Source organism: Drosophila novamexicana, unplaced genomic scaffold (genome assembly GCF_003285875.2).
Source record: "Drosophila novamexicana strain 15010-1031.04,08,12 unplaced genomic scaffold, DnovRS2.1 tig00001089-arrow-arrow-pilon, whole genome shotgun sequence".
In the NCBI taxonomy this organism is placed as follows: domain Eukaryota; kingdom Metazoa; phylum Arthropoda; class Insecta; order Diptera; family Drosophilidae; genus Drosophila; species Drosophila novamexicana.
In genome coordinates, this window is record NW_020824841.1 from 581,613 (window position 1) to 599,558 (window position 17,946).

The 17,946-nt window shown below is 41.2% G+C and overlaps 3 protein-coding genes across 3 annotated transcripts; 1 reads left to right on the top strand and 2 right to left on the bottom strand.

Annotated features, from left to right (window-relative positions):
• Nucleotides 1–1,064: 1,064 nt before the first annotated feature.
• On the bottom strand, nt 1,065–5,323 carry LOC115766265 (C-mannosyltransferase dpy-19 homolog). Its single transcript, XM_030710128.1, has 7 exons — nt 5,148–5,323; nt 4,829–5,090; nt 3,860–4,181; nt 2,420–3,799; nt 2,168–2,361; nt 1,977–2,102; nt 1,065–1,914 (listed from the first exon to the last, which is right to left on the bottom strand). The coding sequence occupies exons 1-7, from the start codon at nt 5,191–5,193 to the stop codon at nt 1,710–1,712; spliced, it is 2,535 nt and encodes an 844-aa protein (XP_030565988.1). The 5' UTR covers nt 5,194–5,323; the 3' UTR covers nt 1,065–1,709.
• A 183-nt stretch (nt 5,324–5,506) lies between these two features.
• On the top strand, nt 5,507–8,514 carry LOC115766266 (serine/threonine-protein kinase fused). Its single transcript, XM_030710129.1, has 5 exons — nt 5,507–5,923; nt 5,996–6,744; nt 6,801–7,394; nt 7,455–8,026; nt 8,085–8,514. Exons 1-5 carry the CDS (start codon nt 5,813–5,815, stop codon nt 8,444–8,446), a joined length of 2,388 nt encoding a protein of 795 aa, XP_030565989.1. The 5' UTR covers nt 5,507–5,812; the 3' UTR covers nt 8,447–8,514.
• Nucleotides 8,479–10,822, bottom strand: LOC115766284 (zinc metalloproteinase nas-7). Its single transcript, XM_030710152.1, has 4 exons — nt 10,669–10,822; nt 10,441–10,614; nt 9,941–10,377; nt 8,479–8,676 (listed from the first exon to the last, which is right to left on the bottom strand). The coding sequence occupies exons 1-4, from the start codon at nt 10,820–10,822 to the stop codon at nt 8,497–8,499; spliced, it is 945 nt and encodes a 314-aa protein (XP_030566012.1). The 3' UTR covers nt 8,479–8,496.
• Nucleotides 10,823–17,946: the final 7,124 nt, after the last annotated feature.

Here is a 17,946-nt window from a genome sequence, read left to right on the forward strand (position 1 = left end):
TCACTGCTATTTAATCGTAACAAAAAATCTGTGGATATAGTACGTAATAATGTACATATAGCCGCATTCAAGAGTTTAGAATTCAAATAACTTCAAAACTCTAATGCTCTTTGTAAATGAACCTTGAATTATTTATAAAAACAACAACGATTTCCATAAAAAGCAAATGAAAAATAACAACAAATACTCACAAGCAGACACATTTACACAAACACACACGCGCAAAAAAGTAAAGAAATAAAATTAAGTTTACATGAAGTAAACCAATGCCAAATGCGTATTTATTTAATGGCTGGTTCGGTTTACGGTTCAAATCAATGCCTCATCTCAGGCTGGGTTTGGGTTCGAGCCAGGGCTACAAACCGAAAAATAGTTGCTGGTTCGGTTCACGGTTCACATCAATGCCTCATCTGAGTATTCGGTTTGTGCACTAGGTTTTCTACAGCAGTAAAGCCAGGTTTTGGTTCGAACCAGTGGTGCACATCCAGAAAGAGTAGGTGGTTCGGTTCAAGATTTGAAACCGAACTGTCTGCCTTTTGATGCGACTCGTGAACCCACTTTTAAAAATCCTTAAACCCAGGTTTTGTTTGTGGCCTTGTCATATATTTTTAAAATTGTTATAAAACAATTCAATTTGTATTATATAATTGTCCGTTCTGCTGAAAATATTGCAAGCTGTAAATATTTTCAAATTGATTTTGTGGAGTACATTTGATCCCCATCCAAATTTGGCATCTAGCCAGTATGGTTGGGGCCAAAGTCATTTATACTTTGGGGCTGTGTCTCCCTCTCACAACTTTTTTTTTTGAAAAAAATTCTAATTGGTTCGGTTCAAAGCCGGTTTGCCGCTTGGTTCGAATCTTCTCGTCTTGTTTTTTTAATTTGAATATAATTTCAATTTACTTGTAATTTAGTTAATTATTCAGTTAAGGTTTAAGTTTGGTTCATGGTATTATAAAATTGGTGATTGGGTGTCGAACCGGTTCGGCCTGGACTCAATTTGAAGGCCTATTTAATAGTTGTGCCTGTTTTTTTTGTATTCCCAAAGAAAAGAACAAAACTGATTGATTGTTTGTTCAACTTTATTTCAATAGCTTTTAAATAATTTATACTCTGGGAGGTCATTATTCTCATTTATGCGGGACAATATGCATACATATACATACATATTGACAACCATTGGCTATGGCCGAACGGATTGTCTGTGTCTCAGTGTGATTAGTGATTAGATAATATGTAAAAAGCTTAGCTTAAACTTAATGCACAAAATGAGTGAAGCACCTAAAGTTCTACACTCGCAAAGTAGTTAGTCGGATCCGTAGCTAAACTTAACTTAAACCGTACACACATACATACATTCTATTTATATGGAGTGGGAATGCATTTCCAAATGAAATCTAAAACAAAACAAAATTCATATGCCTCTTGAAAGCAATGCGTTTAGGTAAATACATACATGTATATGTATGTGTGTGTTCTTATTCTGTTTCAAATATATTTATGTATATATATTTTTTTAAAAGAATTTGTTTAGTTTTAGCTGGTTTTTGGTGTCAACATCTCAATTATAGGGTCTGTGTCTGTGTTTGTGTACGCCTACTCGCCCACTACTAAACACTAATACATTTCATCATATTTGTAAAATATTCTAGTCACATGTGCCATAAGCCCTTAGTTACATACATATGGTTGTGGGCCTATTGTCTGTCTCACATTGACATTTCGGGCATTTTGTTGTGCTTCAAATTGATCTGCACACTTTGGGAGAACATCTTAATGATGCCATAGTTATCGTTCGCGTAAACCTTTAAAAAACTAGGCACATTCTTATGCAAAAGCTCGTGACAAAATTGCGGATACTTCCGAAATGCTGGCTGCTTATCATCCCAAATTGACAAGATGTCGCAGTCGTCCCTGCAAGTATTTAATACATATATAGATAACATTCAAACAATAATCAATGGTATGACTCTTACCGCACTTCGTTGCTGCACTCGTCTAAAGATATGATTAAATATTGGATTTTCAATTGTGTGCACTGATTGTATATATCAGACGATTGCTGGCGACTGTACACCGAGTAGACATGCTCCGTGCGCTCACTGTAAAGTGGTTTGTGTTTATTTTTATTGTGATTAGGTTTTGTTGATAAGTGCTAGGGACTTACGCCATTTGACGCATTTCGAGGTGCGCATGATTAACTATCGGCCGCCTGGTTGTTAGGTGGACGGTGCCAATGATTTCAACGGGACCGGCAAACACCGCATCGCGTTCTGTATTTAATTTAATCCACTCCAGCATGCTTTCCAGATCATCCGATGATTGAGTATACCGTGTGGGAAAGTATTCCTCACGTATGTTCTGCAAATATTATGAAATATAGTTATATTAATAAATGGCTTATTAATTCTATACTGACCACCATGCCAGGATCAAACATGCTGAGCAAAAAGACGGCTAGCGAAACGGACCAAAAGATGTTGCGTTGACGATGGTACCAGATCTTTGAGCATACCGTCGGCGCTATCACACAGCCCTGAGTGAAGCTAAGAAAGAAGAGCTTACGCACGGTCAGACCAATTAGGGTGAAGACAATCATCTGCATGAAGCTGTACATATAATGCAGATTCAGTATCTGAGCGTTGGCCGTGGGTATAACAGAGTCGCGACGCGCTGATGTTGCTGGACGGCGTCTGCCGTTGGCTGGCTCCTTGTCGGTGGGCGTTTTGCACGGCTGCGTTTCGTCAGTTTCCGTTTCATTTTGAGTTTCCTTTGCAGTCGCCGTTTGTGCTTGCATTTCGGTGTCTGCTTCTGTCGTACATTCACTTTCGATTGAAGACGTCTCTTTGAGATTGGATTCGCTGGCCTGTTCGCGCTCTTTGCGCTGTTTGTCACTATTGCGATGTATCTGGGCCTTGAGGCGCTTAATGTCCTGCATAAAGTCATCGCGCTCCGGCGCCTGCTCTTGCTGCATTTTAGCTTTTTCGCGCTTATAGCGCTCGTAGTCGTGGTCACAGCTCTCGAGCATGGCAAAGCATTGCTGTAACTGTTGCTCGGTTTGTTTGTTCGACATATCGCTCATGGACACATGGTGCTCTTCCAAAAAATCCTCCAGAACATAGTTGCGGGCGCGTTCGCGCTGCTCCTGGTTGGCCTTTGTGATAACATTGCTTTTGCGCCATTTACGAAAGAACGTGGCCAGCATTACAACTCCGTACATGCAATACGGCTTGACAATCAACGTCTTGACCAGCTGCCACAGCTCCGACCAGGCGACACGCGCATATAGCGGATTGCAGGCAGACAGATTGGTCACAAAGTTCACCTTGGCCTGCAGCATCCAGTGCGCCCACAGATCACAATAGTGCATATACGTATTGTCCTGCCAGTTAAGCAGACCCGACTTGCTCAGCATGTCAACCAGTTTACCCTGCATGCTGCTGGCGAACAGCAGCGCCAGCAATATTAACTTAAATGAAAAATAGTCGCCTTGCAGCACATTGTTCGTGCAGCGACGGTTCCGTAACTGCCGGACGATCGTTATTAGGAACAGGCTGAGGGCAACGCTCAGCTGCCAGGTGAAGAGCAGCTGGGTGTTGCCGTGCGAGATCACAAAGGCCAAGCAATTGCCCAGCAAATGTGAGAGCGAGTAGTCCAATGCAAATGCATTCGCCAGACCAACTGGCATCGAGCTGACGTTCCACGAGGTCATCACAATCATAATTTGTGTTGTGAATATAAAGTTGGAGAACTGCCACGAGAGTAGCGCACACGCCGTAAACAGGGACATCACGCAGACCTAAGAGATATAAGATTATTATATCAATTGTAAAAACTTGTTGCAGCCACAATTGTTTACCATAAAGATTCGCGAGGTGTGCTTCTGCCGGTGCAGCATACGGCCAATGCATATGCACAAATAAAACATTTGTAAAAATATAAAGGGAAATGCAAAATTTTCACGCGCCAGCGGCCGTTCGTAGATCTTCGCTGCGAAGCTATGGAACATCAGATATGAGAGGACGCCATAGATGCCACCAAACACATTCTCGCTGAGCAGTGTGCCGTACAAGTAGAGCACCAGCAGCGTGACGCCGCCCATCAGCCAGACGAACTCAAAGTAGAACTGCATCGGCTGCAGGCTGGGATTAAAGCTGGCACGCACAATGTGGAAGAAGTAGCTGCAAACAAAAATAAAATTGGTTTAGAGAAGAGCCACTAGATCTGTGCATGTGCATGGGCCCCTGGTCTCGCGCGGGTTTGCCCCCAACGACCTTAAACAAAAAATTAAATTCGAGTGACCTTAGCAGACCCGAACAAGGCAATTGACAGCGCATAGCTGAAGGGGGCATAATAGAACCTACAGACTTAAGTGCATGCATGCCCCCAATTATATTATTAGGGAACAACAATTTTTCCACATCGATGAGCTTTTGAGGTATTGGAATGAATGTTAACCGATCTCTTGCTTATTGTTTTACCAAGCAAAACCTTGCACGAAATTGAGTCGAACTGTGCTGTAATTTTTCTCCCATTGATAGCTGGTAGCTGTCACAATTGTAAACAAAAAATATTAGCGTATAATTTCATTGTCGAGAAAGAGTAGCAGATGTTTGTCATATAGGAATTAATGTAGAAATGTGAGCACAAAAACTAAGATTTATTTCTGATATAACTAGTTGGTGAGGCTGCAACGAGCCGAGTTAAACAAAGCAAAGCGCCTTGCTCCAAATTTAAATTAAACGTGACGAGACAATGATTCATATAAATGTCTGGCCATGCACATGCCCATTAAGATATAGTGCACTTGGCAAATTAGATTACTTACGCGGTAACTAGCTCGGGCAGCACATAGAAACGTTGGAGTACATTGACGCTGTGCGGATATTCAATGTCTGTTACGTTCTTTAGCTGCTCGTAGCCATGCCAGAAGTCTGGGCCATCGGCTAGCTTCTTGTAGAATGTGTAATAGAGGGCATCTTCGCGGCGCAGCATCGATTCGCGCTCCAGTTGGTTGAGATGCCGAATGTTGGTGCGCGTCTCAAAGATGACGCGCACATGGTGCATGTACAGAAAAAAGAAACCCGAGCCTAATGGCCGCGTATTATCCGCTGAGGCGGCCGGCGATTTTCAACAATGCTACTTACCAATTAGCGCGTGCGATAAAATTACGTACAAATTGGGCTCGCGCATATTTCTGTCGTTTGTGTTGCGTGTATCTAGTTAGTGGGCTCGTCTATTCATTATTTACTTTTGCGGCGTCTGTTTGATCAAATTAGCAGTGCCTCCTATGATATGCCTGCAGCTTTTACCCGTAAACAAAATTATTTGCCACAGCTGATTTCTTCGTTGCCATGTAGATTAATCAGCTGTTTCGCAATTTTCAAAACCAGGTGACTTTTTTAAATTGTACCAGCTGTGTGTATCGATGTGCAAGAATACCCATTACGCCATATGTTGGTATATTTATATCGAATATAAGCGGTTTTAGTATATTTATGATCTTAAATAAGAAAAAGTTATGTGTTGTGTATTTGTTCACCAAGCACTGTTCAAAATGTGCGCCATACTGATGTTAATTTTGTTTTGCTAGTTTATTTTTTTTTGTTCGGAAAGTAAATTGCCATGTTGATGTTTCCGAATATATCGATACAATAATTATCGTTCGGACAAGATATCGATATGTGGAGTGTGTTTGGTATTTTGCCTTTAGTTTTTTGTTTTTAAATTGCTGTCACACTGCGGCTTATTGAATTTAAGGCATTTCAAAGCCCATTTTACTGTAGAAAGTTGCGTTTTATTTTCGGTCACAATGGACCGCTACGCGGTTAGCTCTCTGGTAGGCCAAGGCTCATTTGGCTGTGTCTACAAAGCCCAGCGGCGCGATGATGACAAAGTGGTGGCCATCAAAGTCATATCAAAGGTAAGCTCAATTGCATCCCGGCTTAGCTAAATAAAAGAGCATTCTACGAATTGGCGTGGTCGTTCATTGCAGCGCGGTCGTTCCAATCGCGAGCTTAAGAATCTGCGTCGCGAATGTGACATTCAGGCGCGTCTCAAGCATCCGCATGTTATAGAAATGGTGGAGTCGTTCGAATCCAAATTCGATTTGTTCGTGGTCACCGAGTTCGCTCTAATGGATTTGCATCGATATTTGTCCTTCAATGGCGCCATGCCCGAGGAGCACGCACAGCGTGTTGTCTGTCATTTGGTGTCGGCGCTCTATTATCTGCACTCGAATCGCATACTGCATCGGGATCTAAAGCCGCAGAATGTGCTGCTGGACAAAAACATGCACGCCAAGCTCTGCGACTTTGGGCTCGCACGCAACATGACGATGGGCACACATGTGTTGACTTCCATAAAGGGCACACCGCTCTATATGGCGCCGGAGCTGCTGGCTGAGCAGCCGTACGATCACCAGGCAGATATGTGGTCGCTGGGATGCATTGCCTATGAGAGTATGGCGGCACAGCCGCCGTTCTGCGCAACCTCCATACTGCATCTGGTGAAGCTGATCAAGCACGAGGACGTCAAATGGCCCAGCACGCTGAGCAGCGAGTGCCGTTCCTTTTTGCAGGGCTTGCTCGAGAAGGATCCTAGCATGCGCATCTCATGGACGCAGCTGCTTTGCCATCCTTTTGTCGAGGGCAAGCTATACATAGCCGAGGTACAGGCAGCACAAAGTTCGCCCTTTATAAATCCCCAGCTGGCCAAGGACAACAAAAAATCTCAGCAATCGAGGTTCGTTTATAACGTGTGCTGTAGCCAACTCCATTTATCGTTCAATTTTTATATAGACATGTGGGCGCAGATTTGGGCGATGTCTTGGCAGCGTTAAAGCTGAGCGATGTGGCCAATGAAAACCTGAGCACATCGCGAGATAGCATCAATGCCATTGCGCCGAGTGACATTGAGCAGCTGGAAACCGATGTTGAGGATAATGTACAGCGGCTTATAGTGCCATTTGCGGATATTTCCTACAGAGAGTTGCCAAGCGGCACTGCAGCTGCTGCTGCTGCAGCTGGTGCCATGCCACTGATTAATTCGCAAACCTGCTTTGTTAGTGGCAACTCCAATATGATACTCAATCATCTGAACGACAATTTTGCAATCGAAGCGCCTGCTTTGAGCGCAACCAAGTCCATGAAGTCGAAGCTGAAGCTGGCTCTCAATATAAAACAGTCGCGTAGCAAGGATTTGGAGAAGCGCAAGCTTAGTCAAAATTTGGATAACTTTTCGCTGCGCCTGGGACAGAGCATTGACATAGAAGTGCAGCGCAAAACAACTGAGATGCTCACGCAGCAGTCGCAGGCACAACAGCTGCAGGATAGGAAGACACAGCAGCTGAAGCAATCGATGCATTCCACCAACGATGAGAAATTGAGCAGCGAGTGAGTAAATGCATCCATATTTAAAAGTGAACGTCTCTAAATGTATTTGGTTTATAATAGCAACTCGCCGCCTTGTCTGTTGCCCGGTTGGGACAGCTGCGATGAATCTCAGAGCCCGCCCATTGAGAATGACGAATGGCTGGCGTTCTTGCATCGCTCCATACAGGAGCTGCTGGACGGCGAATTTGAATCGCTGAAGCAGCACAATCTAGTCAGCATAATTGTGGCGCCACTGCGAAACTCCAAGGCCATACCCAAGGTGCTGCAGAGCGTTGCGCAGCTGCTGTCGCTGCCCTTTGTGCTGGCCGAACAGCATTTGGTAGCGGAGGCCATAAAAGGAGTTTATATTGATGTCAAACTGGTGCCCAACTTAATGTACGCCTGCAAGCTGCTTCTCTCGCAGCGCCACCTAACCGATTCGGCTGCTTCACTGCCAGCCGGCACGGGCGTCTCCCTGAGTCGAACGCTGCGCAGCGTCTCGGACCTGAGTGCCGAGGAGATGAGCACCGCCTGCAGCCTGTACGAGCTGGTCTGCCATCTGGTCCATCAGCAGCAGCAGTTCCTCAGCCAGTTTTGTGACGCTGTGGCAATACTCGCCGTCAACGACATGTTCATCAATTTTCTTACACATGGTGAGCAGCTGGCTGGACACAGTGTGAGACGCAAGCTTAACCATTCCTTGCTTTGCAGATTTTAAGGACAGCAGCGCGGTGCGACTCGCTAGTTGCATGCTGGCATTGTTCTGTTGCGTTTTGCGTGAACTACCCGAGAACGCCGAGCTGGTAGAGAAGATTGTGTTTGACTCGCGCCTACAGCTGGCCGTCCTGCTACAGAGCCGTCATCAGTTGTTGCGTCAGCGCGCCTGTCAGATGCTGTTGCTATTGGCACGCTTTAGTCTGCGCGGCGTACAGTGCATCTGGAGTGGGGAGCTGAAGAGTGCGCTCCAGGCGCTGGCCGAGCAGCAAACGTGTCAATCATTGCGACTGGAAGCCGCCCAAACGCTGGATGAGCTTAGCCAGTTCAGATTTTTTGTTGCCCAGGCAACTGCTTAGTCTTTATTAATAATTGTACTTGTATTTGTTTAATAAATCTTAATCCTCGTCTAGCCAAACAGACCTTCCAAATTGCCTTGAAAGTAGTCGAGCAGCTCGTCCAGATAGCTGCTAAAACCATCAAAGCCCAAAAGGTAGCTACCATTACAGTCCTGCTCGTACATCTCGTTTAGTTTCGAAATATCTTTATCGGACAGGCCGCGCCGCTGGCCCAGTGAGGCATACGGATCCTAATGATAATAACATGCATTACTATTATTTTAAATAATTTTACGATGTGTTTTTTGTTTAATACTTATAAAATCTTAGCTTGTATGCAAGTGTGCATCTATCTTATACCAAATGAATAAATGAAATTTATTTACTTGTGTATGTATGTATGTGCATTTATGTGTGTATGTGTGCATATGAATATATGTTAATTTATAACAAACGCAGACAAAGATTATGATCCGCTGCGTTGTCAATTTCCAAATGACGTATTTTCATTGATGCTCTACTACACGATTCTCATAAATTCAAGTAAGCCCCGCAGGTTTTCACGCGTTCATTACAAGTGTTTTTTTAAACAAGTAATGTTGGTATTTATTCTTAAATGTTTGTGGTTGTGTATGTTTATGGTATGTATGTATGTATTTATAAGTTTGTAAATTTATGTACTTATCCATGTATATATGTATGTATGTATGTATGTATGTATGTATGTATGTGTGTATGTATATAGTAAACGGACCAACTTTACTTCCCGCTGTCTTGCGAATTTAAAATAACGTATTTTCAAATGATGCTCTACTACTCGATTCTGAAACATTTAAGTAAGCCCTACAGGTTTTCCTGAGTTGATTGTTTTTTTTTTTTGTTCAGTTGTGGGTTTTTTCTGCTCGATCTTTTATTTCTTATGTAATCTCTACTCTCTTTGTGCCTCTCTCTCTTTTTCTCTTCTTCTCTCTCTCTCTCTTTTTCTCTTCTTCTCTCTCTCTGTCTCCCTCTCTCTCTCTCTCAGCTTTATTTTTACTTTTTTTACTAATCCACTCCCTACTTGTAATTTCAGTGATGTTTATATAAACTAGTTGGATATTCCTACCACTATTAAATATAAATAAAATACGTTTCTGCGTATTTGATTTTGGGTGAGTACGTATCTACATACATATGTATATATTTAGTTTATCAGCTTGTATACTATGTGTATATTAAGGAAGAAGTAAAAATCTATAGTATAAAATGGATCTCCAAAAACTCTCACGCTAAACACAAATTCAAAAAGACCCATTATCAGATATAAAAATGATAGCAAACTTGCTATAAATCTTGCAAGCGGCTATACAATCATTGCGAATGTGTCAGTGTTATTTGAGAAGCATATAAAAGTAATGGAAAAGGTAAATATAAACCATAGTTTATTTTTTGCTTAATATATTGAAAAGGATTTATAATGGATGGAAGAATAGATGCGATTGAAACTGAATTTTGCTGATAGTTATTGTTGCTTACCAGTGGCTCAATGGTGGCTTTTCCATTCTTGCTGAATGCCAGGGAGCTATAGTGCATAACGCTCTGGTAGTCGTACTCCACACCAAAGTTGGTGATGTGCGTGCGGGCGTACTTGTTGAAGTTGTGCGCATGGCCATCCAAGATGTTCTCCCAGTTGATCTTAACATACTCGTCGCGCTCGGTGGCGCTCTGTTGATGGTAGAAGCCCAGCGCGTGCAGCAGCTCATGGACAACAACACCGTGCGTGACACATTTGGGCGTATTGAGATTGAGTATTTGGCCGCCCTGACGTCGGCCGACGCTCGACCAGCAGCCGGAATAGTTGCCCTTGATCAGCAGCCAGTGCTTGTCGCCCTTCTTATATGGCCGGAAGCGTATGCAGCTGCGTTCGTGATATTCCTTGAATGCCTTCAGTATAACCATCGTCTGGTTGGCCGCTGTGCCAGTTCGCTATCAATCATCAATTATCGCATTTATGTGCACTATATCTGGCTACTCACTGAAGTCCTCCGGATCTATGTAGAACGGCACGGCGGCATCCGGCCAAGTCTGACGTTCATTCAGCAGCCCATTGCGCAGCAGTTCACGATGCAGCATGATGTCACCCTCAAAGAGGCCGCAGTGCTCCCAAATGTTGCTCGCGCTGTTCTCCGTCCAAAAGTCGAATGCGGCACCTGTAAGCAGAATATCCAATTAGTCGTCTTCCAAGTGTCACCATGATTACATACTGTTGTGCCGGCGCAGCATTTGCATGTTTGCACCCCAGCGTGGCGGGGGCGGCACCGCCGTCTGAAAGCGTCCCATGCCCGCTGCTGTCCATGGCCCTTGAGCCATGCCCAGGGCCACTGTCAGCCAGTGTATGATAAGCGCGCTTCTCGGCATTGTCTTGGCAAAAGAAACACCTACCCGAGCGCCTCGATGCTTTTATATTTGGCCACAACTGCGACGCGAAGTAAACGTCGATCGAGTCGTTGAAGGAGAAGGAGGCGCCGACAGAGACGGAGACGGAGGCAGTGGCTGGGGTGGCGACAAAGCGACAATTGAAAGTAATTGAGCACTCGCAATTGGTCGCTCCAACGACGCCGCCGACGACAAAACCATCGCCCACGCAGCTGGATTTATGCATAACGGATTTAAGCTACCCTAACGCCGAGCGAGCATATAAACTTTTGCGTTAAGCCTGCCTTTGTTGGTTGAAGTACACAGTTCGAAACTTGTGATAGATTATGTGGCGTCAGCTTGGTTAATTATATTTAATAGCCTTCAAAATACTCTTTAAACTCATGCAGCACATATATACCCTATAAAGTCTAAACAAATTTTTAAAATAATTTTTGAAGAAATCACAGGTAACATTTGTTTGGAGCACAGATAAATCAGACCTCAATCTACAGTTCTATATATTAGTTAGTTATATCAAGAACTGTCTGTTCCAAAAAGCCATCTATCATAAATGATATAGATATATGTTATTTGTTTTCATATTATTTTGAGCTTTAACTTCAAAGAAAACTTAGCTACTGTGGGACTCTTGTACTCTTACAATACTAAATTATGTCCATCTAATATCCCAAGATATATATTGTAATCTCATTTTTTATAAAAAAAATATATATTTTTTTTTCTAAACAAGACTGAAGCTTAGAAACTTTTTCATTTTTGGCGGCTTTGTAAAGTTTTGGTTAATAAATTATTAAGCTATTTTCTCAAAGCTTATATTTTGATTTGTTTTTTTTTTTTTTTAATAGAAGATTTTGTTTTAAAACCGAGATTATGTGAAAATAGAAAAACTCTTAATGTTTATATTTTAATCTATTTTTTCCTAAAATACAAGCAGCTTTTTTAAAACAAGATAATGTGAATTATTTCAATTTTTATCTAAATAGAAGATTCTTTTAAAGCAAAATAATGTTAAGTTAAGAAAATGTTTTTTTTTTTAATCAATCTTTTAAAATTTTAGGGCTCTTATTTTTGAAATCAAAAAATGCTAAAAAGACTAAATTAATTTCGAAATAATAATATTTTTGTGAAAATGTGTCTTTCATAGCATCAAACTCTTCAGCTAAGGTATTTTTATTATATAAAATTTCATAATAACATTATTAGAAAGTAGAGTATTCGAGCTGCGAAGTAAGGGACATTTTTAGTTATTTTTGTTTTTTTGTCTTTAGTTTTTTTCTGGTTGTAATTGGCTTTGTGCTCTCTCTTTCAGTGCTCGCTGCGTATTTGAATTCCCTTGTCTTTTACGGCTTTTGATTTCATATTTAACTGGGATTTTGGGTTATCAGCGGCAACAGTGCGCGCATATGAAAATAGCGCAGTCACTCTCTGAATTAGAGATGGGCGTGTGCCGTGACACGACACGAAATTTGCATGTCATGGAGAATAAATGCATTGATAAATAATACATGTAAGCTACTTTTACGCTTCAAATGTATACAAAAACAAATGTGTCTCGTGATGCGTGTGTACTGGCATATGTGAACTGTGGTCGTGCTCGTGCCGTGACATTTGGCAAGCACGGGCCCATCTCTGGCCTGACAGAACATGATCGAAGGCATCTTAAGAGTTGTATGTTATTTGGAAAGTTGCATGCTACATTTGCTGTGATGCATTCAAGTGCATGCATGAATATGCCTTGCGACGTTTATCTTATTAAATTCACGATTTATTCACAGCATTTCGTGATTTTCAAAAGTTAAGTTGGCTGCACCTAAGCACATCTGAATATTGTAGCTGAGTTTATGGTACAAGGGGAAAATATCTCCAAAGTTGTAAGCTATCAACTTTCATAACTTTGACAAAACAGAACTGATTTCCTAGATTTATTTAAACATGGGTAAAAGTATACCAAAGTTGCTAACTGATTTTATTAAACAAAGTAAATATTATAAAATAGCTATTCAGAACCGAATCTAAGGTTAATCTTTGATCTATGTGTGATAAAATGTTTACCACAATCTTGAATTGCAAAGCTCTCAAGCTCTCATGTATCGAAAATTTTAGATATATCTTGCCAATATATGCTTTTAGCTATTCCAATTCGCATAGTTATAGCTTTCAGTTTAAAAGGAAACCGTTTCCTTCGAGATCTGACTTGCAGGGTATAATTAGTCGGGCAGCCAGACATTAAGTTGTTGCGTTAACAATTTGAAATCTTCTCAGATAGTGCCAGCAGCGGTTTTGAATTAAAAGCGCTCACGTCGACAGGTGACGTCGTGAAAGCCTAATCAACAATCGAGCAGCGACAGTGAATGGGCGATCGAAAAGTTCTTTGAACCTGTATCTGTATTTGCCAGATGTCGATTGATGGCCGCGCTGCTGATATTGCTGGTGCAGGTGTCAGTTTGGCCAGAGCTGAACTTGATTGCTGGCCGGGTCTTGGTCTTGGTCTTGGTTGGCTACCTCCTTCGATTGAGCAATCACTGCAAGCGGCTATCCAAGCGACTGTGGCAAAAGTGAGCACTTACCACAAACAAGTTCTCCCTTTCTCTGACCCAGACCCGCACAGCACTCTCAGCAGTAGGTCAGTGTAGACGAAACCTAAATATGTAGGTCGCCAAAGTACGGCCATATGCTAACTGTAGACACCGATGACCGAACCCATAGCCGCTAGCCAGAAAACGCCCACCAGTTGGCGCACTGACCCCGACCATAGCGGCACATTGACCTCGTGCTGCTATCGAACTGGCTGTTCTTGTTATTACTAATTTTCATCTATTAACATTAAAGATAATTTCTGTTTTCCATGACATAATGCTTAATTAACAGATTGATTTTCCATTATCCATCAAGGGTAAAAAGCTGTTGAAAGAAGTTTAATAGAATAAATACTGTATATATAATGGAATTGGCAGCAAGTGAAATCTTCGATCCTATCAAATTGATGCATATGTATATCAAGATGAGTCTCTCTGACTCTCTTTCTATTACTCCAAAACTACTTCTGCAGGTCACGTGCTTTCTTTGTCTGCTTATTTAGACCTTTCCATGCGATTTTCATAGCCTCAAGTAGCCCTTTGTGCCTTCAGGCAGCTCAGACAGCAGTTTTTCTAGCTATAGATTAGTTTAGTTTTTTATGATAATTTAAAATTTTTTGTTCACTTGGTAATTGGCCATCGTGCTGTGTGTTGCTGGGGCAACGCAATTGCAACTGCGAGTGTGTGCCACAAATTTCTGCACTTGCCAGTTAGCTGTTTCTGCACTTTCACTGCAGCTGGCAGCAAGAAAATTGCACCAAAATCTAAGCCAAAACGTTGTGAGATTGAGAACATTTTGGTCATGGCAACTGGAATTGGCCGAACAGCGGATGCAGCAACTGGCCTGCAGCACCACCAGCATCACCAGCACCACCATCAATAGCAGCAGTAAACAAAACAAAAAAAAAAAAACATTTGACGTACTATCTGAGATGTACTTGATCTTTGTCGAAAACTTGACATACTTTTTTCGGTCAACGGCTGGTGGCAACGACTTCCAGCTACAACAACAACAGCTCCAGCTCCAGCTTTTAGTCTAAGCTCCAGTCAAGCGGCTCGCTGTGTGCTGCGGAAAATTCGAGGGAAATCGCTGACTCGGCCTGCCGCTGACGTTGCCCCTTTACCGCCGCTCAAATGCAATTTTCAATTGAGAAAGTTTCGCAGCCAAAGATTGCAAATTTGAGACAAGCACCGCAACAGCTTTTAAGTCCAACAGAATGCTGCCCAACCTGAGGCCAAGTGTTCTCCTTTAAACGGAATTCACTTGCCTCAAGGCTCTAAGAACATTTCCAGCTATTTGCTGCCGCCTTCCACTGTGCAACCAGAATGTACAGACGTAAGCTATTGCATATATGTATCAATTGCCAAACATATATTTATTGCAGAACAGAAGTTAGTAAAATTATGAAGTAGACAAATCAATAGAAATTAGTTGCGTTTCGATGAGAGAAGTTCCTTTCTTCAAAATTCAAATTCCAAGTAAAATTGTCGCTACATATTAATTTATATATATGAGTTCTTCAAAATGCACAAGTAGTTAGCCTTCTTCATCTCAATTCCTGATTTAAGCAAAGACTTGAGCGCATATTGGATTTCATGCAGGGCTCAGGCTGGCCTCATTTGGCAAATAGTTTAAATAAGAGTTTGAATGTGTATAAAAACATAAAGTCTGCTTTGGTCAGGGACTTCTTATTCTATATAATCAAAAATTAATCGATGTGCCTTAATTTTCATCAGTCATACTCATGTATATTTCTATAAAAAACTATACTTACTTTATAGCCCAAAATAACTTTGTTTTTAACCTTTTGCCACTACGAAAGCAATTTGAGCCGCGTTCGGTCAAGTTGAGACCAGAAATATTGCATTGAACCAAAGTTGTGGCATCTTGTTAATTTTGTATTGCCACTGGCTTAGATTTCTCCACTTCCTTTTAGCGCCGACAGCAGCAGCATCTCAGCAGCAGCAGCAACAGGCAACGACAGCAACAACAACTATAATAATAGTAAAAACAAAGCGCATCGTTGGCTGACACAAAACTGTCATCAACATATCAGCGACCGCTGAATCCTCACAGTGAATGTCAAGTGCAACAGCAGCAGCAACAGTAGCAGAAGCAACAGCAGCAGCAACGGCAGCAACTATTGCTGCATCGATGGCAATAGCAGCGAAAAAAAAACAGTTGAAACAAATAAAGTGTAGCAAAAGCTAAAATAAAATATATAATGCTGTTGCGGCCACTTTTTGATACCCTGGCCAAAAGGTATAATAGGCTTGTATAAATGTATGCAGCAGACAGAAGCATGCATCCATCTTGAACAGGTTGAAAAGCTGACTCAATCTAGCCATGTGTGTGTTCATCTATATCAACACGTCAAGCTGCAAATTTATAATATATATATATAGTATATCTTTATAAATATAATTTATATTCTAGCATATTATAAGTTTGATATCAAAGTTTGAATTATAACATTTGATAAGAAGATTCTTATCTAGTAGAGAGTTTGGAAATATGTTACTTTATGGATACCTTCTGACATTGCACATAAAATTTGAAACCAAATCAATAAAATAGAAATAACGTAGAGACTTGCGCCTCGGCATACACACACAGTTTGCTGTCATATTCAAGCTATAATAATGGCAAAAGAATCGGACTCTGAGCGCCGAATTTAATTGAGAAGAAGAAGCAAGACTTACAAGAATCTTGAAATCCTTTCAATGCCAGCTCTTAGCTATATTTAAACTCAGAAAATTGCAAATTAATGGGACTCTAAGCACCGAAGTTAATTCAAAAGAAGAAACAAGCGGAGTACGTTAGGGTATCTGTTAGTCGCGCACTCCCCTCGGGAGCACACCTACTTGTTTTTGTTTTATGTTTCATGTGTCTTTATAATTGACCAGAAATGTGTGACAATAATTGAAGATGAATTTCACCCGTGCGGAAAGTCCATTGCTGAAAGGCAGCACATTTCACTGTTACGACACCCAAATGCAAAGTGAAACAGCGGACAGCAACTGTTGCTGCAGCGCAGCGGCAACATGGCGACGCGATTTGCTTAAATGAAATCAACAACAATCCACAAATCCTAAAGCGAAAACCAGTTGAGGCAGTTTCCTTCCGGAATCAATTATTTTTCACTTTGCTGCTGTTTTTGTTTCACGTTCATGGTCACAAATTTGCGAAAAAAAAGCCAACAACAACTGCAACAAAGCACATGCAACAGTTGCCGCAACATGGAGTCAGTGTGTCAGTAGTGGATGCAGCAGTCGCAGCCGCGCAGTCGCCGTTGCCGCAGCCGCTGTCGCCGTCGTCGTCGTCGTCGTCCATGACTGACTGCATGATTTTGGCGGCAATGATTTGCAATCATTGTTGTTGTTGTTGTTGTTTGTTGATTGTTGCAAGTTGCTTGGTTGTTTGGCTTTTTTTATGCGCCTTCTGCAAGCTTACCCATTTTTGTTGTGTTTTGTTTTGGTTTTTTGTTCAGTTTTTTTTTTGAGTTGCTGCCACCGCGAGTTGCTTCCCATTTTTTGCCGTTTTTGCTCTTGCGACATTTGGCTGCCTGCTGCCGCCTGGTGGCTGCTTGTCTGGCTTGGTCTTGGCAGGTAGACTTTTTCCAAGAAATTTCTATCGTCATTTTAACTTTAGTTTGATTGGGGAAATTCATTTATTTATTTTATTTATTTCTTTTTTTGTTTTTGTTTTTTTTTTTTTGTTTTCGCAGTTGCCGCTGTTCACTCTACGCAATTGGCGAAAGTCGCACATTGCCCCTTTGTGGCATATGAACGTTGTGTGCCACAAATCGTACTCTTCAACCTGCATTAATTGCCAGCTCCACAATCTCCACAAATCGAGAAATTTACAATAATCTATTATGGTATGCTGTTGCAGATAAGTACACACAATTATGAATTTGCATGTGCATTTATTGAGTCGATTTTTATATTATTCAGTAATTAGATTTAGTTATTTTCCATGCAAGTGTTTTGATTCTATGCTATTATCTGTGAGCCAAAAAATGAGGTTGAAAAATTCTAAAATATTTTTTATGTTTTATATTCTTGGTCCTTTTATATATTAAACAGCTTATAATTCCCATGCCATGTGGGCACCTTTTTTAAGCTTTTTTCTTTCCGATTTTCACTAGCAAAAACATAAATTCTTAAATTATACGTTATAATGTTCTCTTCACCGACAAAAGCTTAGACCATCATATACTAAGAACATATTTCTTAGGCGAGAATATGTGGATTATATAGATATATGGACTGTATTCTTGGCATTCCAGTTTTCAGCTTTAAAGTATTTTCACAGTTTTTATTGGTTCTCATAAAGCTTTCTTCAAAAAAATAACGTGAAGATAGGTAAAATGTAATGCAATTCAACGATAGGGATATTTTGGCAGGCCATGTACAATTCTGATAATATTTAAATAAATCAATTTAATCGATTTTATTTTAACAGTTTAACCTTGAAATTTGCAGCTTTAAACAAATTTTAAATTTATATATAATTTTCAATTA

Excerpts from the sequence above, each read along its gene's own strand:
- LOC115766265 (XM_030710128.1), bottom strand. The coding sequence starts at position 5,193 with ATGCGCGAGCCCAATTTGTACGTAATTTTATCGCACGCGCTAATTG. Across the intron at positions 5,091-5,147 it reads TTTATCGCACGCGCTAATTG|GCTCGGGTTTCTTTTTTCTG; the intron begins GTAAGTAGCATT and ends CGCGGCCATTAG. Across the intron at positions 1,915-1,976 it reads GAGTGCAGCAACGAAGTGCG|GGACGACTGCGACATCTTGT; the intron begins GTAAGAGTCATA and ends AAATACTTGCAG.
- LOC115766266 (XM_030710129.1), top strand. The coding sequence starts at position 5,813 with ATGGACCGCTACGCGGTTAGCTCTCTGGTAGGCCAAGGCTCATTTGGC. Across the intron at positions 5,924-5,995 it reads CCATCAAAGTCATATCAAAG|CGCGGTCGTTCCAATCGCGA; the intron begins GTAAGCTCAATT and ends CGTTCATTGCAG. Across the intron at positions 8,027-8,084 it reads CATCAATTTTCTTACACATG|ATTTTAAGGACAGCAGCGCG; the intron begins GTGAGCAGCTGG and ends CTTGCTTTGCAG.
- LOC115766284 (XM_030710152.1), bottom strand. The coding sequence starts at position 10,822 with ATGCCGAGAAGCGCGCTTATCATACACTGGCTGACAGTGGCCCTGGGC. Across the intron at positions 10,378-10,440 it reads CATAGATCCGGAGGACTTCA|CGGCCAACCAGACGATGGTT; the intron begins GTGAGTAGCCAG and ends GAACTGGCACAG. Across the intron at positions 8,677-9,940 it reads AAGCCACCATTGAGCCACTG|GATCCGTATGCCTCACTGGG; the intron begins GTAAGCAACAAT and ends TATTATCATTAG.